Raw genomic sequence first — 25,114 nt, forward strand, 5'->3', positions numbered from 1 at the left:
CTTTAAACAGCCTTAAATAATGTTTCAAATGCTAAGTTCATAAGTGCTTTGTAGACATCTTGTTGTAGAACTTCAGATCAGTTTGAAATTGCAGACTAAACAAAATGGCAGAGCAATATAATATTACCAGATAAAGCTACATAATTTTTAAAGTTTAATCGGTAATACTCTTATAACAAATTTATGATAGATCACTATTTCTAGGTTAATGTCAAGTTGTCATAACAAAGATATTTTTGTCTAGATTAATGTCAAGTTCCATAACTTGACATTAACAAAGTTGACATTTTGAGTAATGTCAACTTTGTATTAAAAACAGAATGACACTTTATGACAACAGTCATAAACATTCATGAAGACTTACTCATGTTCAAGACAGGTGTTATGTCATGTTTATGACAGTGTTATGTCAGTCTTATTCACACCCCTTCAAATAAAGTGTTACCACATTTTTGCTATATGGAGCATTTAATGCAATTTTTTCTCAGACACAACACTTCCATTTCCATTTATATTAGCAGTTACTTAATATAGATGTATTTAGAAGCTTCGAATTTTATTCCAGGTCTACTTTAGACTGCATATGCTTAGAGTTAATGGCAGAAGCAGCTTCTTCAAGTATTGATTCACTCATTAAGTTGAATTACTTAGAATGAAATGTTCATGCATTCAAGTTAAAACAGTGAAGAACGCTTTAGCTTTTGTTTCAGTGCTTTAGTAATATTTGGAAGAAGATTCTAAGCTTAGTATCAGTGCTAAAAATAAAATATTATTTTAATCTCTTAACTGTCGCCCCCAAAATACTTGGATGTAAGTCACTGAGTCCATGGGGACACTGTTGTCCTCATGCTTTGTAGACATCTTGCTGTAAAACTTTAGGATCAATTAAATTAAGAAATTGAAGATTAAACAACATGGCAGAGCAATATAATATTGCCACATAAAGCTAATTTTTAAAGTTTAATCGGTAATGCTTTTATAACAAATTGACATTAATCAAGGAATCATGATCTTACAAAAGTCAGATCATGATTTCTTGATTAATGTCAAGTTGTCATAACAAAGACATTTTTAATAATGTCAACTTTGTATTAAAAGTGTCATAATTTACCGAATGACACTTTATGACAACAGTCATAAATATTCATGAAGACTTATTTATGTTTATGACAGTGTCATGTCAGCCTTATTCACACCCCTTCAAATACAGTGTTACTAAAAACTTTCAAAAACTATTGAGTGGTTTCATAATATTTCTCTCCACTTCAACCAAGAAAACAATAATTAGGACATTGTAAGTTAATATTTTGTTGAACATTTTACAAAGGCAAGAATATTCTGCTATTAAATAAAGCTGAGGTGTCATACTGGTGTAAAACAATTGTTTGAGCATATATTTGCTATGGTTTGTGAATGTTTGTTAATCTTACAAAGCCATAGACTGCATTTGATCCAGAATGTGTTCCAAGTGGAACCTGTTAGGAAAGTTGTTTCGTTTCTTCTATGCAAAAATTTGGCATAAAATTTAGGGACACAAGTAATGTCCATGTTACTTCCTAATGGCTGCATTTTCATAATTTGTATTTTGTTTTGTTTTTGATAACCCTAATATGTCTTACAGGCCAGCCAGCAGGTGGCAGCTTCACAGCGCTCCAGCTCTAGTGCCATGTACATGAACCTGGCCCACATGCAGGCAGCAGCAGCAGTGGGGGCCAGTGGTGTGACAGGTGGTCTTGCTGGAGCTTCAGCAGTCAGCCCATCCACCATGTCTGGCTCAGCCAGTGGAGCAGTTAGCTCCATGGCTGACCAGGCCAGCAGTCAGGCAGCTGCCAAGCTGGCTCTACGGAAGCAGCTGGAAAAAACCTTGCTGGAGATCCCTCCACCCAAACCCCCAGCCCCACTGCTCCACTTCCTCCCCTCTGCAGCTAACAGTGAGTTTATCTACATGGTGGGCTTGGAGGAAGTGGTACAGAGTGTCCTGGACAGTCAGGGTAAGTACTTAAAGAAACAGTTTTATTCTCCAAAAAAACTCCAAAAAACAACTGAGATGTACGGACAGACAAAATATGAGTATTTATTTTTGTAGCAAGATACCAATGACTATTCATATGAGGCTCTGCAGCGAGTCTGCCTCTTTTGTAGAGAAAGAAATTGGTTTAAGTTTATGGAGTGTTGATAAAAAGTAGAAGAATGTTTGTCAGAGTACTTAAAGTGATGGATATCTGGTGCAGCTTGTCACTAGTTGTACTGAAAAAATGTGTTTTGTTTAGGTAAATTCAGGGGGTCTTTGGCCCGTATGGAGCCTTTCTTCTGTGCCCAGTGCAGAACAGACTTCACACCCCACTGGAAGCAAGAGAAGAGTGGCAGAATCCTCTGTGAGCAGTGCATGACATCCAATCAGAAGAAGGCTCTGAAAGCAGAACATACCAACAGACTGAAAAATGCTTTTGTAAAGGCTCTTCAGCAGGAACAGGTCAGCATTGATATGGTATTGACCAGTTACTGGTCTGAAGTTATACATCTGGTATAAAAAGCTACACTTTCAAATTGGGAAAATATTGCTTTATGTCTTTATAAGATGAAACAAAGAAGTAAGACAAAGTTCTAGGGTGAGCACAGTTCAGATCGGAGCTGTGCCTCTCCTTCACCATTTTAACACATTTGGTCTCTTTCATTTTTGTTTTCAAGAATGATGGCAGGTGTTGTGCACCAACTACTTGGTTGTCAGTCTAAAATTCTAAATCATTATGTCTAATAAGTCCAGTGCAAGGAAGCTACTAGAGCCTAAAACCTGGATAATTATCCAATTAATGTTCGCTTCATATGTCAATCATGAGAAGGCAGAAAAGCAAACCCTGCAATAAACACGATTACATAATAATTTCTACAAAAGTTAGCATATGTTTATTTAGTCTGTTGCTTTGACGTTCCACCAATAAATCTTTTGAAGCGACCAACTATATCACAGATACTGACTTTAGTCCTACATTGCATTTAATACTTGATTTTTTTAGATATTTTTAGCTCAAAAATCTTATTTGCAATGCATTGACACATAAAAGCCTGTTCTTAGAGCAATTTGTAAGGCACCAATGTGATACGTTTTTGGTTTTTGTTGGCCATTGGATAATTTTATCTTTTATTTTTAAAATATCTTAGTAAAAATACCACAGCTTCACAGTATCATAGTACTGAGTCTCAGAGAGTAACAATCTAATGTCGGCCCATGAACATCCTGATTTATGTTTAATTTTTCCAATAAACACTGTAAGTTGTAAGGTTAACTTTGAGGTTTGAGGACAGAAAATCTTTCTTTTTCATGTGCTACTTAAGTTGTTTTTGTTATCCTTCCTTAAAATCACACTGACCAAGACCATTGGTAAGGCTTCACCTCTAAGCTTTTCATTGTGAGTAATGATCTGTAACTGTGTGGGTCTGTCAGGAGATTGAACAAAGGCTACAGCAGCAGGCAGCTCTCTCTCCCAGCTCCGCTGCTACTGGCTCCAACGTCTCCAAGACTGACACGATGATCCGACAGCATGCCCTGCGCCAGGTACACTGCATCACTCTTCATAATGTTTTAGGAATGTGTGCTGGAAGTATTTATGTTGCACAAATTAAAAAAAACATTGCATTCATGCCAAATTAAATGTTCTCTATTATTATTGGATAATTGAAGTCTATTTGACAATTTTGATGTTAACTGAGAAGATTTACAAGCACATCTGTCGCAAAAACAGTTTATATATATCAAACACAAACAGAGTTACATTGCTATAGCAATTGTGATGTTCAACTTTAAATAATTCTAGTGTTTCTTCAGGTGTACCTTTAAAACTGCGGTTTTGGTTTCTTCATCAACCTTAGAAAAATGAGCTGTTTATCAGTAGGGTTTACTAAACATTTAATAATTCACAGAAACTGGTAGGGGAAGGGAACAAAACCATAGGACAAAGAACCATAGAATTTCCTGAATTTTCTCTTGAATTTAATTGAAAATAATTTTGGAATGATATGATCAGACCCTTTGGTTTCAGAACCAAGTAATTTAGCTGTGTTCCTTGAAACTGGAAACCACCAACCATCTATTTCCTAGTCACCAAAAGTTACACAAGGCCCTTTATGTATGCTTTCTGATCAGAGCACACCCAATTTGCTAAATACTCTTACTAGTTATTTTTAGTAACCGTAATGTCCAGGGGATACTGGTGTGACCAAAATTGAGATACCTTATTTTTGCCTTTTGATTCTTTTAAAAATAGGGAATTTATGATCATATAAAAATATCTAATTCTTGTATTGTGGACAGGAATTGTTTTTATTTTTAATTGAAGAATTATGTGTAGTTGAAGTAGATTATTCACTAAATTTCCGAAGGTTTTATTAGCTACCACTTTATAAGTGACTAAAATACATAAAACTGAGCTGTGTGATTTTAGGTGAAGTTAGCGATGATGCTTTGTTTTTTTGTCTCTAGGCTCAGCAGCCTCAAGCTTCTCTGCAGCGAGGTTTGTCTAACTCTGCAAGAGGCGTCCTTTCCAACTTTGCTCAGGCTTCTCAGCTGTCTGTGGCCAGCAGCCTTATGGGAATGAGCAGTGCTAAGCACTGTGGTAGTGGTGGGAGTAGTAACAGACTGCAGCACGACAACCGCCGTCAAATCTACAACATCCCAGGTAAGGACAAACTATTAGATTTTTTTCACATAGATAGACGTTAATAACTTATGAACAGCAGAATGTATATTACATTGTTTCAGTATTTATAAAATAAAATTGTGAAACATTTCAGTATCTTAATTGTGATGCACAAAGGCAAATGTATGAACAAGTTGGCAGAGCAGAAACAGAAAATAAAAGCTAAAAAACTAATTTCTGAGAAAACAGTGATTTTTGTTCGGGGTTTGTTGGGCAAAGTACTCCAGTTCAAGTCATAAAGAAGCACTTCCATTCTTTAAAATTAGATTATCTGAGATTTTAAAATGGTAAACTTTGTGTTTGAATTCAGCCTGTTTAGAGTAAATCTGAGCCATTTGAGAAGATGTGGGGGAAAAATCAAAGTTGACTAGAATACTGGGCTTTATGTATGCTCAGTATGTCTAGCATACTGTATGCTAGGCATATAGTATGCTTTTGTTTTGGTTTCGGCTAGTAAGTTGCAAGTTTGAAGTAAACACATGGCTCATTAACATCTCTAACACATTACTCAACCCATGCTGGTAACGGGTGTTCAAATACTTCAGAGATGACATCATCCACAATAAACATACAGGAATGTTTATGGTGGATAAACCATAAACATACTGAATTGATGTCCTGTAGGTGAATCACAGAACTTATTTTTTTAGAATGCTATTACGATCTTTGTGCAACCAGCAGCGAGGTGGCACACAGATTGTGTTTTACACTTCTTACATTCTGTTTCTAACATTTTTGTAGTAATAGCATTCTAAAATTTGGTGGCGAAGCAGTTATTCCACTGCCTCGCCACCAATATAACTGTGACAAGGCAGTGAACAGTGCACTGTACACAGCAGGATGATCAATTACAATTATCATAAGCGATGATCTTAGAACGCATAACGTTCTGAGATTTTCAGGAGGGAAAAATCGGGACCAAAAATTGTGCCATATGAACTAGGCTTAAGACAAAACCTGACAGCCTTGTTGGAAAATGGAACAAAAGCTGAAAACTTCTAAAAATATGTATTTCTGACTAGTTAAGCCAAGTCGTACCTCCTGAGAGTATTGATGTGACGTTCCCATTCTTTCTATGCTGTGAACGGTAGGACTCAAGCCTCAGTTAGTGACAGCTGTTCTTATTTTTTACAGCTTGCTTATAATGCTCTGCACTCACTTCAATAACTGTTGCTATTTTCATGTAACTTAAAATGATTTGACAGGGTTAGGATATCTTTTATGGTGCAGAAGGGATTTTTGTTTCACCAAGAGCAACTCAAGTCTATTTTCCTTTTATCATCATTCTAAATTAAACTTGCCCTAAAGCAGTGGTTCCCAAACTTTTTCTGGGCCCCCCCTATGGATTACAAATAGCTGTCTGGGACGTGGGGGAGGGGGGATCGACATTTTTGGGGACAAAATGAATGTACAGAGCTGGACATAGACAACAACATCGGTAGCCTACAGGCTACTTGTTAAGCTTAAGGTGCTGTACTGATATTAGCTAGCTAGTCATCCTTTAGCTAACTTTTCCTGCATCCAACAGCTTCACTCAACTCAGTCGGTTAGTTTGGGGGAAAACTGTGAAAAGTTCTTTGCGTTTTGCTGGTTTGCTGCCATGATTCTAACAACACCTGCGTAGCTCTGCACAGCAGCAGCAGGTTTCCTTCGCTGCCGCACGGCGTAAACCCAGCGCGAGCGTCGTAGCGCTCATGTTGCCTTTAAAGGCGGCTCGGAAAAACAGGTTACCACATGTTAACAATGGATTAAATGGTTTTAACTGCTGATAAAAGTAACAGAGGACACAGATATGGGAAGTGTGGAAGCCCCTACTGTATCAAATTGACATAGGAATAACAGAGAGTTGGCCATTCTAAGGTAAAAACCGAGCGCATACAGCGTTCATGTTTTGTTTTGTTTTTCATCCGGACGGCTTCCCGCGCCCCCCCTGCAATGGCACGGCACCCCCCCTAGGGGGCGGGCCCCACAGTTTTTGAACCTCTGCCCTAAAGTATTACTAATACACCAAACATTTGTAGTAAAGAACAATATTTGGGTAGCTGACATTTATATTAGAAAATGTTGTATTTTATGGAAATACATAGCCATTTTTTCTGTGGTTGTTTTGCAACATTCAGACAAATATTAATTTTACTTAATATAGATGATTATACTTTTTTGTGAATTTCACTCATAAAAACTGTATAAGGGATAAAATTATTTTAGAAAAATTGCAAATGTTAAAAAATTTAAATTTTTAATGACTCTTTATAGTGAGTGGATCCTGAAGATTCAGTTCCCTTCGAAGATCCATAAGTCCCATCAATAGTTGACAGTCAATGCTGGGGTGGGGTTATTGTAAAATAATGTAAATGATCGCCTTTAACACCCCCAGATTGCTCAGCAGGTTTGGGGAGAAACTTTCAGAGCTGCTTTCTCTGAAATCTCGTTTTCTGACTGCCAACATTCAAATGGCCATATTTTCTTCTTTTTTTTTTTTTTGATTCCCATGTGTTTGACATAATTGGAAAGATTAGAAGCCACACTTTCAGAAACTGTAAATAATTCAAAACGTCCCCAAGGAGACTTGTTCATGGTTCAGTTCAGTGACATTTTTTTTTGTTCATATACCTATTTATACATACCAGTGTGCTGGCTGTAAGTGGTGGTGTTGTGTAAGAATTGTTTCCTGTGTGGTTTAGTGCATCAATCTTTTGTGCTCAATATTTGTCTGATTTGTTCCTGTAGGGTTAAATATTGCCTACCTGAACCCTGCAGCTGTTGGAGCCCATAAGACTTCCAGCTTAGCAGACCGGCAGAGAGAGTACCTGTTGGACATGATCCCACCTCGGTCCATATCGCAGTCCATCAGTGGGCAAAAATGAGCCCCATTAATTTCTCATGTGTGTCAGAGGCCAGCCTCGTTTGATAACTTCCCCCACTCTGAGGCACTCCCAGATCAGCTGATATGTCAACCCCACAGTTTCATCGCATGCAGTGCCTGTCCGTGTGCCTACCTTAGACCAACCCATGAGAACCTACCAAGCTGAACAAAACACAAACTGTCAGTACATCTCAGTTGTTCTTATTATAGCAGAAATTCACTTCTGTAATTCCCTTTATAATCACTGGTGGTAGCGCCTATACTTGCAACTGCCATTTAAGCTTAAGTTAGTGTTATTCATTATGTTATAATTTGCTTTTGAAGTGTTTGTCTGATATTTCTATTTCTCCACTGTTTACCATTTACTTCAAGACACCCAGTCATTGTCAATTTAGTGAGATCATTTAAAAATATTCTTTTTTTTTCTCACTTCCAAAGCTATTATGACTATTGATGAGACTAGAAGATCAGCAGGGTTCACTCTGGTTGCTATGCAACATAAAGTTACTCTAAAGTTTGTAAACATGATTTGTTTGCTAAGTAGTATTTAAAGAAAGTGAAAAATTCTATTAGGAACAAAAACGGATCATATTAGGCAGCATTTGATCTTGAAAGACTATGCTGTTTTAAATAATTGAACATTTGAGAGCAAAGTGCTTACCATGGATCATCTCAATGACCAGCTTCAAAGACCTCATCAGTCATCACAACGATCCACTCCCAGAACTGATTTCAGCCTGGGGTTCAGGGTTATCTGGATATCTTGGAGAGGACCCCTAACCAACTTCAGTACCCACCAACTGAAAAAGAAAATTATGTACAAAAGAGAATCTTGTGGAAATTAAGTGTGGAAACCCTCTCCACCATTCTTCAGTAAGGGGTTTCCTTTGTTTTATTTAGGATGCCAGTCTTCTGCTGATCTGATATAGATGTGTTGCTGACAAGTATGTGTAGGACATTCTGTTACTGGCACCATCAGATGAAGCAGGTGGTGGACTGATGAACGAGAAGACAGAGGAGCATGAACTTCACATCGTTAGTCCTCACCTGCCAACAACCTCTCCATGCAGCTGTCCTTCATACTGTTACCTCTTCATTATTCACATAGTGAACTCTTTTTATCCCAGCAGTTCCTTTAGAGAGTGTACAAAACATACAACTTCAGTCTACATCCAGATCACAGATTCTGTATCTAAAATACCCAAATCTGGGTTCTAGTTCCAGTCTGTGTTCTTACTTTTGTAATTCCTGCATCATTTCTTTCCCGTTCTTTATATTTGTTTCTTTTTTTGTGCAGCGTCTCCAAATGATTTGGTGGCCTACCTGAGAGGTGTCGGCCACTGGAGACGATAATAATCTAAGACATTAACTGTTGAAAAATCTATGGATTGTGTATAGATACCTAGCTTCAGAGAATAAAGGGTGTGGATGTTTTATGGGAGAGACATGGATCAATCAATGTGTGCACATTGTGCTCACAAGTTGCCTCACTCAAGAGGAGCACTTTTCATATTTCCAAATGGAAATTTTGTTTGTTTTCTGGTAAAGAGGAAATGAATGTTGGATTGAAAGTGCATATGCATTGTTTATTGTTGATTAAATGTTTAGACCCCTGAACACATACCATCCTAACTACAGTATTCTGTCAATCTTTGAAACACCAACTAGTTTAAAGTGTACCCAGTTTGACTTTTTACTGTAATGTTTCATTTTCAATGCCATTTTAACAAATATTAGTATCAGATTCTTTTCACTGATGGAGCCTTCCTCTCACTTGTACCTTTCTTGTAAAGAAAGGTATAACCTTACTTTCCCTACACTTCAAAAATTGTATCCTGTACACTTTTTTCTGCTTTGACAGACAATCTCGATTCTTCTGTGATATACTCAGTGAGCAGGATATGGGCTCTGCTGGCAATTCAAGGTTTGACCTTTTGATTTTCATGTTCTTGGCATTGTAAAAGTCTCCAGCATGAAGGTGCAGTGCTTTGTGTTTTCTGTGATAGATGGTCTTGTTGTAAGGGACCCTTTATGTGAAGGCCTTTGCACAGTTTCATTGCGTTGATGCCAGGTCCCAGTGGTTTCTGGACCTCTTGTCTGATGAGGAAAACTTATGTGATAAGCTGCTTTGCCAGCTCATAAGAGGAAATTAAGTTTGCGAGATTTCTCATCTCTGGAGCTTTTTGCATTCTTTTATTTGTTCCTGAGTGATGACCTGTACAAATTTCGATAAAGATTTACTCTTTGCACAGTAATTTTTTTTTTCTTGAAAGTGTCCATGTTGTTTTCTTCATTCTGACTGTGGTTATATTTGCACACTTCTTTATTTGCAGGGTCTTTAGCTTCATTTTGAACGGGAGTTGGTGCATGATCCATATTCACATTTTGTTCAAGCAGGACTTGAAGAACTCTCACATATGATAAAATGTTAGTTGCACAGGTCCTTGCATCTACATGGACTGAGACCATAAACTGCATGGTAGACTGCCCAGGCCACCTGACTGAAGCTGTCTTAACCATTGTGCTTAGTTAGTTTGCAATAACTCAGGTATTTCAAACAGCGTTCACTCAGTATTCAGTATTATTCATGGATATGCAGGGACTTCTAAGGTGATTTTGAGGGGAAGTCGATTCAGTTCACACTGGGGTTGTCACAATGCTAAAGTTTCATACAGATGTTAAGAAATACTCAATATAGAGGCAACATTTCTTAAAAAAAAGGCTTCTTTCTAGTTAAAAGCAAAAATGCAAAAAACTATGATTAATTAAAATATGATTAAATTTTTTGTTTCCATAGTTGGGGCATAACCAATAAGTATTGAACAATTTAGCTTATGGACAAATATAAAGGGGTCAATTTATATCGATTTTGACACAAATCAATATCGTTGAATAATTATTTTTCTAGTATCTATTATATTGAGATATTTATTATTTTGACAACCCTTGCTCACAGTACTCTGGACTGAAATATTTCCTACACCACATTTTATTATCTTCACTTATCTCAGAAATCTGTCTTACCTGAATGAAAGCAAAATCACATGGAATATTTTTAAACTCTTACCCATCTCTGCATCTAGATAGGCACACATATGCTTTTAAAGTATAATGTTGTGCCACATAAGAATCAAATGTCTTTCAAGTTCTGGACAAAATCAGTTCTAAACAGATTTTTCTTGATTCTTTTAACTGTAGGTATGATTCCATTACATTTTTAAATTTGCATAGTCTTCATGCAAGTATTCACCTTCACTTGGCCTGGAATCACATTTGCTTGAATTTGTTTGGGGCCACTTCAAAAAATAATCCATGGTGCTCTACACAGTCAGTACAGAGGTGCATTATAGTAAAACTATACAGTTGAATAAATACATTGATTAAATTAAATTAAATCATCCAAGTTGACTTCACCATTAATTACAACAAATGCCATGTCTAGGGAGAAAAATGGGTCAATTCATATCCAAATATAGTAAATTCAAGTCATTTCAAATTCAGTTCAGTTCAGTGCATTTCACTGCAAAACATTCATATACTAAGGTTTGAACTCAGTTTTACAATTTCCTATGCATTTAACAGAAATTTATCACAAGATATCAGTGAAAAGTTGTAGGAAGCCCAATCAATAACATCAAGTCATTGACATTGCAGCAACCCTACCTCCTGAGCTACAATGTGACCACAATAAAAATGAAATATTCCCTTTGAAATTGGTTTTAAAAAATGCAACTTGGTTTAGTGTGAGTGGCCACCTTCAAGGACTGACCAGGAGTTAAAGGTCAGGAAACAGGCACTGAAAACAGTGAAACTTGTTGTATTTCAGCATAGGCCTAGTTTTTCTGGACCACTTTGGACTTTTAAAATTTTGACAATTTTGCACATGGACATGCAATATTTGTAAAATTGTTATCTTACAGTCTTACTACAAATATTACTGTAGTGTATTTGTAGTAAAGAGCACAAAAACATGTGGTACTCCTAAACTTAACTTTTTGCGTATGTTGATTTTTGAATCAACATGAACAAACTGAATTCTATTGGACAAATATGAACTAGCCAACACATTTTTCAATTGGGCCTAATTAGAATCCCAGCCATCCATAATTGTATTTAAAGGCACAGTTTTTTTTACTTTGGTTTGTAAGGTAATCTTAATTAAAATACTTTACTCTTAGTATCTTCATTTTCATGATGCAGATCAGTTTTTCATATTTTAACTAGTCCCTATAATTTATGACACATATGAGAGTGAATGATGTTACTTTTGTCAACAACTGATGCTGTCTTTATATTTAGCTTAGTTCTCTCCTCTCATCCCCTTGATGTTCTATCTGTTCATCAAGCACAGCTTTTTCAAAGCATCCTCACTCCATCAGATAGTTATTCTGGGTGGCTATGCCTGACATGTTCTCTTTTCAGTATATGTGATTTAAATTTGTATTATCTTCCACAGGTAAGATATTCTCTATCCTTGCCTCTTAAAAGAATGACAGTTCAAACAAATCTAACGTTTAGCTGTATACTTTGAACTGATTGCAGTGAGCCTTACACTGTTCTGTTCATTGCTCTGTGTTCTTTTATAACAAACTGACCAAATGTCAGTAACACTTAGCTTATCAAAAACATTTCTCCAATAATACAATAATTCTAGGCTCTACAACCTCTCATAAATGTTTCAGTTGGATATCAACTTTAGCATCTCAGAAATTAAAGTTGTGTGTCTTTTGTGTGTGTTTTTTAAATTGTGGCCGCCCATTGAAGCTTTTTGTATCGCAGTAACTGCACCATGCACATTGTATTAGAAATCCCTGATTTATTTTTCAAGTAGACATCCACATGAATACAAGATGGTTGTGTTGTAGTAACTCAGTCCTGCCAGTGTCTGCACCACATTTATACTGAAATATAAGCATTAGGTCTATAATCTGCTTAATTGCCTTTTTTTGGTTTTCTATTTAAGTTGTCATTGACTTAAGTTATCTCTTATCCCGTTGGAGGAACAGTTTAACTTGTATGTAGCAATGTTATATACATTTTTTGCTATCTGCACCATGTTTGGACAACACTAAACAATGCGACACAGTTTGTGTTATAGTTCTCCTGCCAAGTGTAAAGTTGAATTTGAGAAGGAACCAAACCCTCCTGTGTCTCATACCTTTCTGCAGATGCATAAATGTACTTTTATGTTTGGACAATTTTTTTTCAGCTACATATATTTAGATTTCTGAAATAATTTTATTCTGATGTCTTGACGAAGTTCAGTTTTCTGTTTTATTGCAGTTTTAAAAAAACAAATGTATTGACTATTGAAATAAATGACACAATATTTGCTAGGTTTGAAGTAATGACTTATTGTACAGAAGCATTTTTCCTCCCTTGTACTGAAAAATAAATTAAATGGGTGTACATTGTGTAGAAAAGCAAACAAAAAGCCATGAATATTGTGAAGCTTGTCATTTTGTTTTGTGATCACTGTGTATTATTGTGTAACAAATGTGCAAAACGTTAGGGATTCCATTTAACCCTCTCCACTCCCCCACCCTCATCCACCCAACCCCATGTGGTCTTGCTAGATGCAATTGCTTGATTTATATATATTTTATTTTATTTTAATTTTATTTTTTTTTTTGACTAAAGTTTGCAGTAAAGTGTTTACTGATTCAGGTGAACAACATTTGCAGTCAATGACTGAGCTTTTGAAGCATTTAAACTTGATGTGTAAATTAAGGTGGGAATGGAAGTTTTTTTTAATTCAATTGCTATTCTTGTTTGAACATGGTGTAAAGGAGCACTTATATATATGTTACAGTAGCTTATAATTTGTGAAAGTCCAGCCTACTCAGACAAGATGTGTTCATGCTAAATGATGGTGACCTGATCATTCTGAATCAGTGATCACTTTTTTTGCCAATACCAGCATACAATAGATGTGTTCCTGCACTCTTTGACTTTCTTGTATTGGTTATTGTTGCTTATGCTGGAAAAATACACACCGCAGAATCCAGTTCATCAAATAATTTTATTTGCATTGTGATGATAATGTTGAAACAGATGTTGAAATCAACCAGAGACGAACTGAAAACATTTTTGTTTTGCTTACATCAATCCTGACCTTTTGCACATACTTGATATTTAACTATCTTCAAAGGTAAAAAAAAATAATAATAATAATAATGCTGTTTGAATACTGCCAGTTGATTGACAATTATGCATTGATTGAAAAAAAAAAATAAGCTAATTTTGGAGGAATTAACTTTGTAATATTTATCTCTTGCAAGCTATGTTTAATAAAGGTTGAAACAATTTGCTTCAAAGTGTGATGTCATTACCTGAAGTCCTCAAGTTTTGTATTTTGTCTACTCCCATAGGTAGGCCTAACTACCTCCCAGTTTGAAGTAATATTAAGTAACACAGTGATTGTAATATTTCAAACCCCACAATAATGTGGGGTTTGACATTATTGTGACATTATTATGGTTAATGTGCTCAAAAGATCACTACCATTTTCTTCCCCGGTTTTGAATTTATATTTGCTCTTCAATGGCATGTCTTCTGAACAGCTACAAAAGAAAACTCAACCTTTTGTTGGAAACATTACATTGGTAATATTAAAAACTGATAATTGTTCAACGTGTCCCATTAGAAGTTTTTGCTAGCTTTGATTTTTTTTTTTTCCTTAAAGAACCAGCACTATATTCTGCTGTGACTTGCAAAACAACCTCATTATCCATCAGACCACCACAGCTATCAAGTTTTGTAATAAAGATGTCAGGCTTCACTCAAACCAGCTATCCCCTGCATACTTTCATCAAAGGTACGGTTTATTTCCAACACAGAGTGAAGTACATTGTGGTAAGTGGATAAATATTAACATTGCATTCAATTAAGTTTTGCATGAATCACAAGATTAAATTGTCAGTGTGTGTCCTTTAGAGAGTGTTTAATATATATGACAGTGATTGGGGTGTGCTAACTGAGTGCTGTGCTGGGAAATGAGTCAAAAGATTTTGTGAAAGACTGAAATGTGACAAAGATGCAAAAAATAAAAAGAACTAATTGGGGAGGGGCCTAATGCACTTTCACATTTGATAGTTGGGATAGTGGTCTGTGTAACTACTATTAAGTCTAACATATACAGCTATAGTGACTCATATCTGTGAAGTCACTGATTTAGCTGTGTAGTTTCACATCAGTACATGCAAAGCGTACAACTTATGAATTTAGTAGTATTTTCGAACAGAAGCCCCACTTCATAAGTCTTAAAGAGATTTCATAAGAAATCTTATGAAATCTTTAATGATGCTTGAGGAACTGGTTATCATTAAGGTGCAATTAAAGGTGAAAACCTACAAGGATCCTACACCTGTATCAAGGAAATGAGCAATTTCATTTTTCAGCATTATCGTCACGTGAGATTAAACTTGGAGCAGCAGTTAAAAAACAAAAATATATTGCAGAATATTGGAGAATATTTTTGCAGTACCTTGCAATACCACAAATGTATAGTACATTTTCAGCAACAAGGCAGTTAAAAGTGCTTTACATGAATTAGAAGGAAATACAAACAAACCAAAAGAGATAAAAGCTATGGATGGGGTTAGGGCCAGCCAAAGCCTCCATGGGGCCCTAAGCGAAATTTGTTTTTGGGGCCCTCTAGTACTGTTAACAATGTGGACTAGCTGCAATCAGCAGTCCGATCATTAGATCATTCATATAAACTTATTGCATCTCTGGCAGTGCTGTTTACATTATATACATGTATATTATAGGATACAGTTATTGGCCAACTGATTTATCGACCAGTCGATTTCTGGGCGCTGATTCCCTTAATTTTGGGGGATCATGATCAGCCGATACTTACATGTGGAGCCCATCTTATCCCCTAATCTTATCTTTGCCAGCAAAGGTTTAAAAATCATCCTCTGTCCTCTTCTGCTCTACAGTGAGAGGTTTGACTGACAGACCAACCAGGTCAGGTCTGAACATTTGCAGTTAACAATATTCACCCCCCTGTTGCCAACTCAGTGACTTTCTTGCTATCTTTAGCATTATTTCAGACAAAAAATAATAGCCAAAATCAAACCCGGCAGTCCAGGCTTTTTAAAGATCAGTAATCAGGGATCGGCCAGAAAACTGCAATCGGTGCAGCCCTACACACATATTCATGACATTCTTTGATTAAATAAATTTATCTTAAGTGTAACTCCAATAGCTAAAAATTTAATTTATACCAGGTAAGTCTTTCTCCCCTGAGAATGTGGATTCTGAGCCTTTTTTTAACAGAAGTTTCCCATAACTTAGAAGTTGATGTAAAAATGATGTTTGTTTTAGCCACAAAAATCATTTTGTGGCTCAACAGCCACATTTATGCTCAACAGCAAACAACACATCCCCACAGGGCCGGCCCACGGCATAAGCAAACTAAGCAGCCGCTTAGGGCCCCAGGGCCACCAATCACGATCCCCCAAAATTAAGGAAATCAGCGTCCAGAAATCGACTGGTCGATAAATCAGTTGCCCAATAAATGTATCCTATTTTATATATGTATAAACAGCACTGCCAGAGATGCAGTAAGTTTATAGCAGGTGTGTGAATGATCTAATGATCGGACTGCTGATTGCAGCCAGTCCACATTGTTAGCAGAACCAGAACCAAATTTCGCTTAGGGCCCCATGGAGGCTTGGGGCGGCCCTGCCTGCGTGGACACACCCGGCGGGTCACCCTGGATTTAATCATGATAACAGGATTTATGCTGTTTGGAGCTCATGGATTCCTGGCTTATTGACAAATTTGTGACGGAACTGGCCAAACTAGCGAACACTCAGACTGTTGGTGTGGACAGAGACTGCAAGTTGGATGTGAGTTTTGCTGAGACTTGCAGCCCTGAGGACTCGTAAGGGCTGAGGACTTAAGAGGACTGGGACTCTTAAGTCCCAGTACTCAGCTGGGCTGAGGACTTAAGAGTTCATTGAAGAAGCTGTGTTTAATTAAACTGATTGGACTTGATTAGGAAAGGCAAACACCTGAGAACTCAGCTCAGAGCAAATAAGGATCATGAGGTGGAAGCCAAGGAGCTCAGAGACAGAATTGTGGCAAAGCACAGATCAGGCCAAGGTTACAAAATAATTTCTGCAGCAGTCAAGTTTCATAAGAGCAGAGTGGCCTCCATAGTCCTTAAATGGAAGGAAGTTTGGGACAATCAGAACTCTTCCTAGACCTGGCCGTCCAGTTAACTGAGCAAGCGTGGGAGAAAAGCCCAAAGGTCACTGCAGCTGAGCTCCAGAGATGGAGATGGGAGAAAGTTTCACCACTCGGGGCTTTATGGCAGACGGAAGCCTCTCCTGTCAGACATATGAAATCCTGCATAGTTTGCCAAAAAATACATAAAAGTCTCTCAGACTATGAGAAATAAAATTCTCTGGTATGACGAAACAAAGATTTTATTTTTTGGTGTTAATTCTAAGTGGTATGTGTGGTTTTCTCCACATGTGGTTTTTAAGTGTGGAGAAAACCACACATACCATGCTCAGGACCTGTCCAATACAAACTCAACAGTGAAACATGTTGCCTGGTCTGATGAGTCCTGATTTCTGCTGCGACATTTGGATTGTAAGGTTAGAATTTGGCATCAGTAACATGAAAGCATGGATCCATCCTACCTTGTATCAACGGTTCAGGCTGGTGATGGTGCAATTGTGTGGGGGATATTTTCCAGGCACACTTTTAATTGGTTCTCAATTAGTACCAATCGTGTCAACGGCAAAGCCTACCTGAGTACTGTTGCTGAACATGTCCATCCCTTTATGACCACAGTGTACCATCTTTTGATGGCTATTTCCAGCAGGATAACCCGCCATGTCATAAAATGCGAATCATTTCAGACTGGTTTCTTGAACATGACAATGAGTTCACTGTATTCGAATGACCTCCACAGTCATCAGATCTCAATCCAATAGAGCACCTTTGGGATGTGGTGGAACGGGAAATTTGCATCATGGATGTGCAGCAGATAAATCTGCAGCAACTGTGTGATGCTATCATGTCAATATGGACCAGACTCTCTGAGGAATGTTTCCAGTACCTTGTTGAGTCTAAAGCATTAAGACAGTTCTGAAGTCAAAACGGGCTGCACAGTGGCGCAGTTGGTAGAGCTGTTGCCTTGCAGCAAGAAGGTTCTGGGTTTGATTCCCGGCCCCGGTCTTTCTGTATGGAGTTTGCATGTTCTCCCTGTGCATGCGTGGGTTTTCTCCAGGTACTACGGTTTCCTCCCACAGTCCAAAAACATGCCTCTCCAAATTGCCCCTAGGTGTGAGTGTGTGTGTGCATGGTTGTTTGTTCTGTGTTGCCCTTTGACAGACTGGCAAACTGTCCAAGGTGTACCCTGCCTCTCGCCCAGAACATTAGCTGGAGATAGGCACCAGCAACCCTCCCAACAAGGTGTAAAGGGACAAGGGTGTAAAAAAAAATGGATGGATGAAGGCAAAAGGAAGCAAGGTGTACCTAATAAAGTGGCCAGTGAGTGCATATGGCTGTGCAAACCAAAATAGTCAGATAGTTGCCTGAAGCTGACAAAAACATTAGTGTAGAGCTCACCAACTGACCATATGCTATGTGTGGCAATGTCTTTAAGAGGGGTTATCTAATATACATTTAGATAACCAATGTATATCTAAATTTATAATTTAGATATACATTTAAATTTTAGATAACTAAAATTAATGGGTTTGACATATATGCAGAAAGTTGCTTCTTTGAACCCAAGAAGGGGATAATTGCTAAGTGTACTTTAATTCTTGTTGCTCTATCAAGATTCATGTTGAGGATTTGACCTCTGTTACTGGATTTGCCTAATTGACCACTACAGGGCTTCAGTCAGAAAGCACGCTGGTCATCAGTTGTTTAAGTGGGTTTTACTGAAGAATTGTAGTTTACAACAGTGCATTCCAATATATAGAGCAGTTTCTGAAAATACAGAAATAAGAAATAAATTTCTGATTTACTATTGTGATAAATTAAATATAAAAAATTAACACAAGTGAGTAAATAGACCTAAACATCAGCATTAATTCCTTCTGTCATAAGTGCTGTTTAAATTTGAATCCTGTAGAATAGTACCTGGAATCAAATCTGGCTCTAACTGCTCAAAGCTCAAGACTAACGGTTAAATACCAAATCACAACCATATTAACAGTAAAAATTTGACATTTAAAGCAGCATTTAGTAGCAGCCAAGCAACACTGTCAGAAATTATAATTAGCATATCTCATGACAAATATCACCACTCATATCATCAGTGACTGCTGCGCCACTTTAAACAGTAAACTAATTGGTTGCAGAATGGCAAGAAGAGAGAGGAAACCTTCAAAATCCATCTACCATCTTCAAATATCCAACTACTTGAATAATTCCACCTCACATCATTGCCTTTTGAGTTGATCCACATCCACAGTGTGAAAAACTGGGAAGATAAATATTCAGAAATGTGAAAGGTTTAGTGTGTAAAGTAAGAAGTTTAAGTCTTGGAACCTTTTTTTGCCCTAAAAATAGAAATATTACCTCATCCAAGTCTTTAAAAAAATGACATTTGATCTTTTAAGGGGAAACAATGAAATAAGTAAATACATTTTGGTGAAATATTAATTTTAATTGTGTTAACTCTGCCAATAAAATGATTTATTACAAAAGAAGGTTTCACAAAACAATACAATTTAGCCCAATTAATGCAAAACAAAAGGGATTAACGAACTCAAGAATGTCAAGTGCACTGCCTTGTGAAAAGGCTAATTAGTATTAGCCTTTTCCCTAAATTTAGCTATTAACTAATTTTCTTACTTACTATACAACATGCTAGTGATGCCCCACATGCTACTGATAGCATTCATGCTAACATTAGCATTTTGTCTAATTTTAGCTTATGCATTATTTTTAACATAATGACTGGTGCAAGTACAGCTTAGTCAACATGCTTCTGCCTCTCCACAGGTTATTGACTACAATTTAGCTCAGGTTAGCATTGATAATTATTTTTAGCATCAGAACGCTGGGTTCCAACCGATGGGCACACATTGGCAGGCCCCGATTAAATTTCTTCAGGAATTTTCTAGTTTTTACTTAGAGCCTTAAGTTTTTGTAAAGGTGTAGATCTGTGACACTGAATCAAACTCATATCTAAGCAACATTTGAATCTTAGTTTGACTTCTATGGGTCTCAACAGGTTGTTTACTGAGTAAAACACTTTTGTTTTTCATTGCTACTTACTAGTCATTTTTGGTGGTGCAGCTTGGACACACAAAAAAATAAAATTAAACCACATTTTACATTACATTTTACCATAACTTTGCCATTACAAGAAATCTTTCCTTGCCAACAGCCATTCACTATCTACAACAACTCTTTGAAAAATTTGAATTAATATGAGTACAACAACATTTAATTTCCCCTTGGGATCAATAAAGTATTTTTTAATTGAATTGAATTTGAATACAATCAAAATAGATGTTTTTACAGTTTATTTTCACACATTCTAAGTGTTCTCTGAGGACTCATCAAACAGAAGAGAGTCATTGGTTAAGTTTTCTTTGTAGATATTTCCTTCTTCTAAATATTTACAAAGAAAACTTAACTGATGCAGGTTCTGTTAAATAGCTAAATGTCATAGTGTTTCTGTTAGTGTTACTGATTGATTTTGTACACAGCAAATGCAATGACATTTGATCAGTCTATATTAGTTTTTGATATAATAAGAGGTAAACATACCAATAAAATCTGTTTTTTTCTCTGTTGGCAGTGCCCAAAGAGGAGCCTTCCTCTGGCGATGTGTCTGCAGCAGAGCAACTGAGTGACGTGAGGCCTTGTGCTGTGCTAGAGTACACCGTGTAACGGAAATGTGTCATTGGACGCATGGAACATGAAGTTCTTTCTTTGTTTATGCTGGCAGAAGCCTTAATGACAGCCCCACAGCAAGACAATACATGTCTAACTGGTAGAATACATATCTACCAAAAACAAAATATTTTTGCTACAATGTTTCTGAAATTTAATTTAAACAACAAAAGTCAGCTAAGTGTAATCATTTAAATGCACATGCATACTAGAAAACCAGTGGGTGATGCTGTGCTGCAGCACAATTTTAGTTGCAAAACCCCCCAAAAATAAAACATTTAATCAACATTCAACCAATCTCACTAACCAAGAACAAAAGTGGAAATTAAATAATTGAAAACAAAACACATCCTGGGAACTTCTTTGCCTTGAACATTCATTTCCAGTGGATATCCAATTGTATCCAATATGTATCTACATGGACTGTTTTCATTTATATAAAATAATTTTAAACCCTCTAATAAAAAACAATACATATATTTACAATATATATTTACACACATATATGCATGGTTCATTATGAAACCATGCACCCATTTTAAAATGTGCACCTTAAGTCTTATACAGTCATTAAGCTCACATAACAGTCACCACATTAAAACAGTTTACAGGTAGTGACTTAAGTTCATCTGAGTGCCATTTGTTAGTTAAACAAACACATATTTCTTTATTGCTATCACAAGTCACAGTTTGCAGTTAAGTAACTTGAGATGTAGCCAGACAACAATCCAAATTCTCGCTGTCTGCGAGTGTGACAGATTCATTCCTCATTAACTAACCCTGTGAAAATCATAAACACTATAGAGTAGATCAAGCTCTCGCTAGTCCAATTTAGTAAAAGTTTTTTTTTTAAATAACTGTGATAAATTCCTCTCCACCACACCCTTTTAAATAGTAAGCACAGCGAACATAGAATTGAGGAGAGGCTTTGTCAGCAGAAGAGCAAGCGTGTGTGTGTGTGTGGGGGTGGCGTATGTTTAAATGCTGCTGCCTCAAGCAATGTACAACTGTTGTCTTTTTTAGTTGTCCACCTGAAACCAAAGTGTCATTACTATTAGGTGTACTAGTTATTTCCAAGTTTCACTCATTTGAGTGTCTCTCATCTGAGAGACAGAGGAAGTTATTGGGACGGTACAAACAAACTCCAAAAAACGCTGCTAGGAAGAGTGGTCAGATATCCATGTGGTATTTTGACAGTTGATATCTGGCTAATAAATGTTTAAATTAAATGTACTTGTACAGTTTATATAAGTATAAACTGTATAAGTAAAAAATCTATTTGTTGATCCACAATGAATTCAGATTTGTGCAGCAAAGTCTAGTTTTTAAAAATCTCTATATACATAGTCATTCTATCCTGGAATAAGAATAGGTTAAATAAATCACTAAAAGCACAAAATAAATATGCAATGTTTGGATACATTCTAATCAGAAATTTATACAAATGGTCATTACCTCTACTGAAGGTAGAGGTAATGACCTTAGAGGTTAGTTTCACGGAAGAAGACATACAAGCAAAAACAAAAACGATATTCCATTACATTATGACTTGCAGGCTTTGAGACTCATTATGGCAAACTTGGACAGTTTTGCTTTAAAATGCAGCTTAGATTTAACACACAAGCAAAATTTAAACCTAAGGGTAAATTTCCACCCATTCATTCTTGTTACTATTAAGCAGAAACCATCTTTTCTTTCAGTTAGGATGCCCAAGTGATTTTTATTTCTTCTAAAGAACACACTTAAAATACATGATGTAATATTTAACCATTCATGCTCACACACATGGTGACAGTGGCAAGCTAGAAGCTAAGACTGCCCTGGGGCAGTCTGACAGAAGCCAGGCTGCCAATGCACTGATGCCACTGAACTTAAAATGATTTTTTTCCCTCTCAGCTTTAAATGAACAGACAACAGTCATGATAAATATTAAATTATAATGGTTGCACGAGTAGTGTGTGATCAACTCACAGCAATGAGGGAAACTTTCATATCACATCATCATATTTTTTCTTCAGTCAAAGGCTTTAGATTCATTGAAAGATTAATTGCTACTGGTGGCTTGTCATCCACATATGAGGATACTCAGATGAGTCACAACATTTCACTTCCCTTTGGGATAAGTGAAGTATTTTTTAATTTGAATTGAATTTAGTGTCATTATGCATCTTGAACAACTCTTAAAAGGTGAAACTGAAACAAACACTTTCAGACATGTTGAAGAGCAGAAGTTATGCCTCATTTTAGACATTTCTTTATTCAAAAAATGACCCATAGGGTTCCATACAAAAATAACTCAGAAAGCATTGCAAATATACAGTATTTCACAACAAACTCATTTTGGGCCCTGAAAGTTCAAAAATTAAAGAATCAGAACAAAGTAGACGTTACTGTGAAATGCCTTCTTAGACAACTGCAAATTACATACAAAGCTTGTGTCCACATAAGGTGCTTTTACAAGAAAACAATCTGGGCCAGTTGCCACTTGAATGAATTTTGGCACTTGCAGTGTTAAATGGGAGTCAAATATACAGACATTTTTAACAAAGTGGATTTTTATCCCCAGGAAATATTTTGCTTTTACATCAAAAACCAACAAGCATCAAACAAGATTAAGTCAAGAGTTGTGGTATAAAATGTGGCTTAAGTGGATGCTCAAAACACTGGCATACATGGAAAAAAGAATGCTGTTTATGGTTCTTTTATGCCTGTTAAAAATTTGTTCCCAACAAATTCTTTACAGTACTGCAACACTAACAAAATAGTGAGCCTTCCTCTAAATTCTCTTAAAAATCCAAGATTTGATTGGAATGACAGAGATTCATGATTAAAAGAAAACAAGTTATAGCAGGCTGGGCTCTGACACATCTGATGCTCGAGCCCCACAGTCTTAAGAAGGAAGAGCTTACTCAGAATGTGCCACAGAATCTATGACATCAGGCCATATGCCCAACAAGCACCAGAAGGAAGACTCTGGATCAACATAGGTGATGAAGCACGGTGATAAGCAAAATCTTTCTCTTTATCTTTATATCCCACCATCCCATTTCATATGGTGTGGGCAACTCAACTCTTAGTGCCTTTGAAGAATAGTCAGTGAGTGCTTGAATATATCTCCAGGATCCCCACTGATGAGCTTCAGCAGACAGGAAGCATGACTGAATTCCCATTGTACTCCTCCTCTGTCTGGAAAAATAAGAAATAAGCACAGTTTAGTTCTGGTTTAACTGTGTCTAACCTCAAAGTGCAGAGCCTGAAATTCACTTTTTTAAAAAGGGGTGAATTAAGGAGCACTTTGATTTAAAAGGATATTCTCTTGAAAAAGAGAATATCCATTTTTAAAAGTGAATTGGGGAAGTATTGGGGGGATTTATACTTTTTAGGAGGTAGGTCTAATACACAGTTCTAATTTGTCTCTTTTTTCCTTCCTGGTCGTTATTTACTCTTTTGGTTTTCTCTCCTTCACCGCTTCTACTTCAAAACAAATGGAATTAAGGAAATACATATTTGTAAGCATGGAAAACTATTCAAAGAAGAAATGGTACAACTTGTGAGATTAAATGTGGATGTTGTCTTATTCTTACTTTTGTTTAACACATTAGTTACTGTTCCTTTCTTGCATATTGCTTATCATAGCTGCACCTGTGGCTTCTTGTCTTTTATTTCCGCAAGCGGAGAAAAGTGTTGTTCTCACTCTTCTCCGCTATATCTCCCTCTATAGTTACAACTTTGTTAAAAAAAATCTTAAATAATTAAAGTGCTCAGATCTTTGCTGAACTTGCATGGGAGATCATCTAAACTGTTACATTACTATAATTTGTTGTCTCTTTTCCCAGTTTTTGGACTGCATCTTTTTTGTGAATCCTTTTTTTCTTGCATCCACCTTTTCCTTCTCCCCTTTTTCATCTCTTTTCAAAATAATAAAAAGTAACCAATTTTTAGTATGCCTTTGGACGACATTTCCTGAGAAAACTGCAATAAAATTAGAAGTAAATGAATTGATAAAGTAATTAAGGTGGCAAAAAGAACACTCCACAAGTAAGAATAAGATCTTTTCCAACTTAAATCTTTGGGGGGAAAAAATGAGAATAAATAGAAACATTTTATTAAATAATTACGAAATATAAAAAAATATAAACTGAAATTAATTAATAGCAACATAAATATAATTAGAAATTAGTGATAATGTAAATTAATACTGTTAATACTGTTGAAAATGATAAAGAATTTCCACTTTATGTCAAGATGTATAAATCAAATAAGTTGGGAAAGTTCTCTTTAATTTTTGGGACAAAGATTAAGATGAACTACTTAGTCAAGCCAGTGATTTATTTCTATTTTTACTGCTAATTTTGGCAGGATCATTCATCCAAATGTTCATCAAGTTAACATTTTTTTGGCTAGTTTTTGCAAATGGAGATTCAACACTGCTGCAACATTTTAGCATTGTTGCTTTAGCTACATACGGATATAACGGATATGATATCCGTTAGCCTGAGCCAATAAGCCTGAGTCAGGCTAACATGGGCCTCCTTGGAGGAAATTACAATTTCCATAATATAAAAACTAGATTTGAGGAATCTACTATATAATGTGCAATACCAAAAGTCCTGCAGTGAATATCAGGCATCGATGTCTAATGATGTCACTAAGCGAACCAACTTGTCTT

At 36.4% G+C, this 25,114-nt stretch overlaps 2 protein-coding genes across 4 annotated transcripts in view; one reads left to right on the forward strand and one right to left on the reverse strand.

Annotated features, from left to right (window-relative positions):
• The window catches only part of gatad2b (GATA zinc finger domain containing 2B), a 27,618-nt gene extending 17,346 nt beyond the window's left edge, over positions 1 to 10,272 (forward strand). For all 3 annotated transcript variants that reach the window (XM_016664545.1, XM_007578870.2, XM_016664546.1), the window contains 5 exons: positions 1,622 to 1,991; positions 2,271 to 2,473; positions 3,443 to 3,553; positions 4,478 to 4,673; positions 7,425 to 10,272. In XM_016664545.1, the coding sequence (XP_016520031.1) occupies positions 1,622 to 1,991; positions 2,271 to 2,473; positions 3,443 to 3,553; positions 4,478 to 4,673; positions 7,425 to 7,561 (1,017 nt within the window). In that variant the 3' untranslated portion in view covers positions 7,562 to 10,272. The remainder of the gene's footprint in view (positions 1 to 1,621; positions 1,992 to 2,270; positions 2,474 to 3,442; positions 3,554 to 4,477; positions 4,674 to 7,424) is intronic.
• A 12,390-nt stretch (positions 10,273 to 22,662) lies between these two features.
• The window catches only part of txnipa (thioredoxin interacting protein a), a 10,301-nt gene continuing 7,849 nt past the window's right edge, over positions 22,663 to 25,114 (reverse strand). The window contains exon 6 of the mRNA XM_007578871.2: positions 22,663 to 23,631. Within this exon, the coding sequence (XP_007578933.1) occupies positions 23,584 to 23,631 (48 nt within the window). The 3' untranslated portion in view covers positions 22,663 to 23,583. The remainder of the gene's footprint in view (positions 23,632 to 25,114) is intronic.

This window comes from Poecilia formosa, unplaced genomic scaffold, assembly GCF_000485575.1.
Source record: "Poecilia formosa unplaced genomic scaffold, Poecilia_formosa-5.1.2 Scaffold495, whole genome shotgun sequence".
NCBI lineage: Eukaryota > Metazoa > Chordata > Actinopteri > Cyprinodontiformes > Poeciliidae > Poecilia > Poecilia formosa.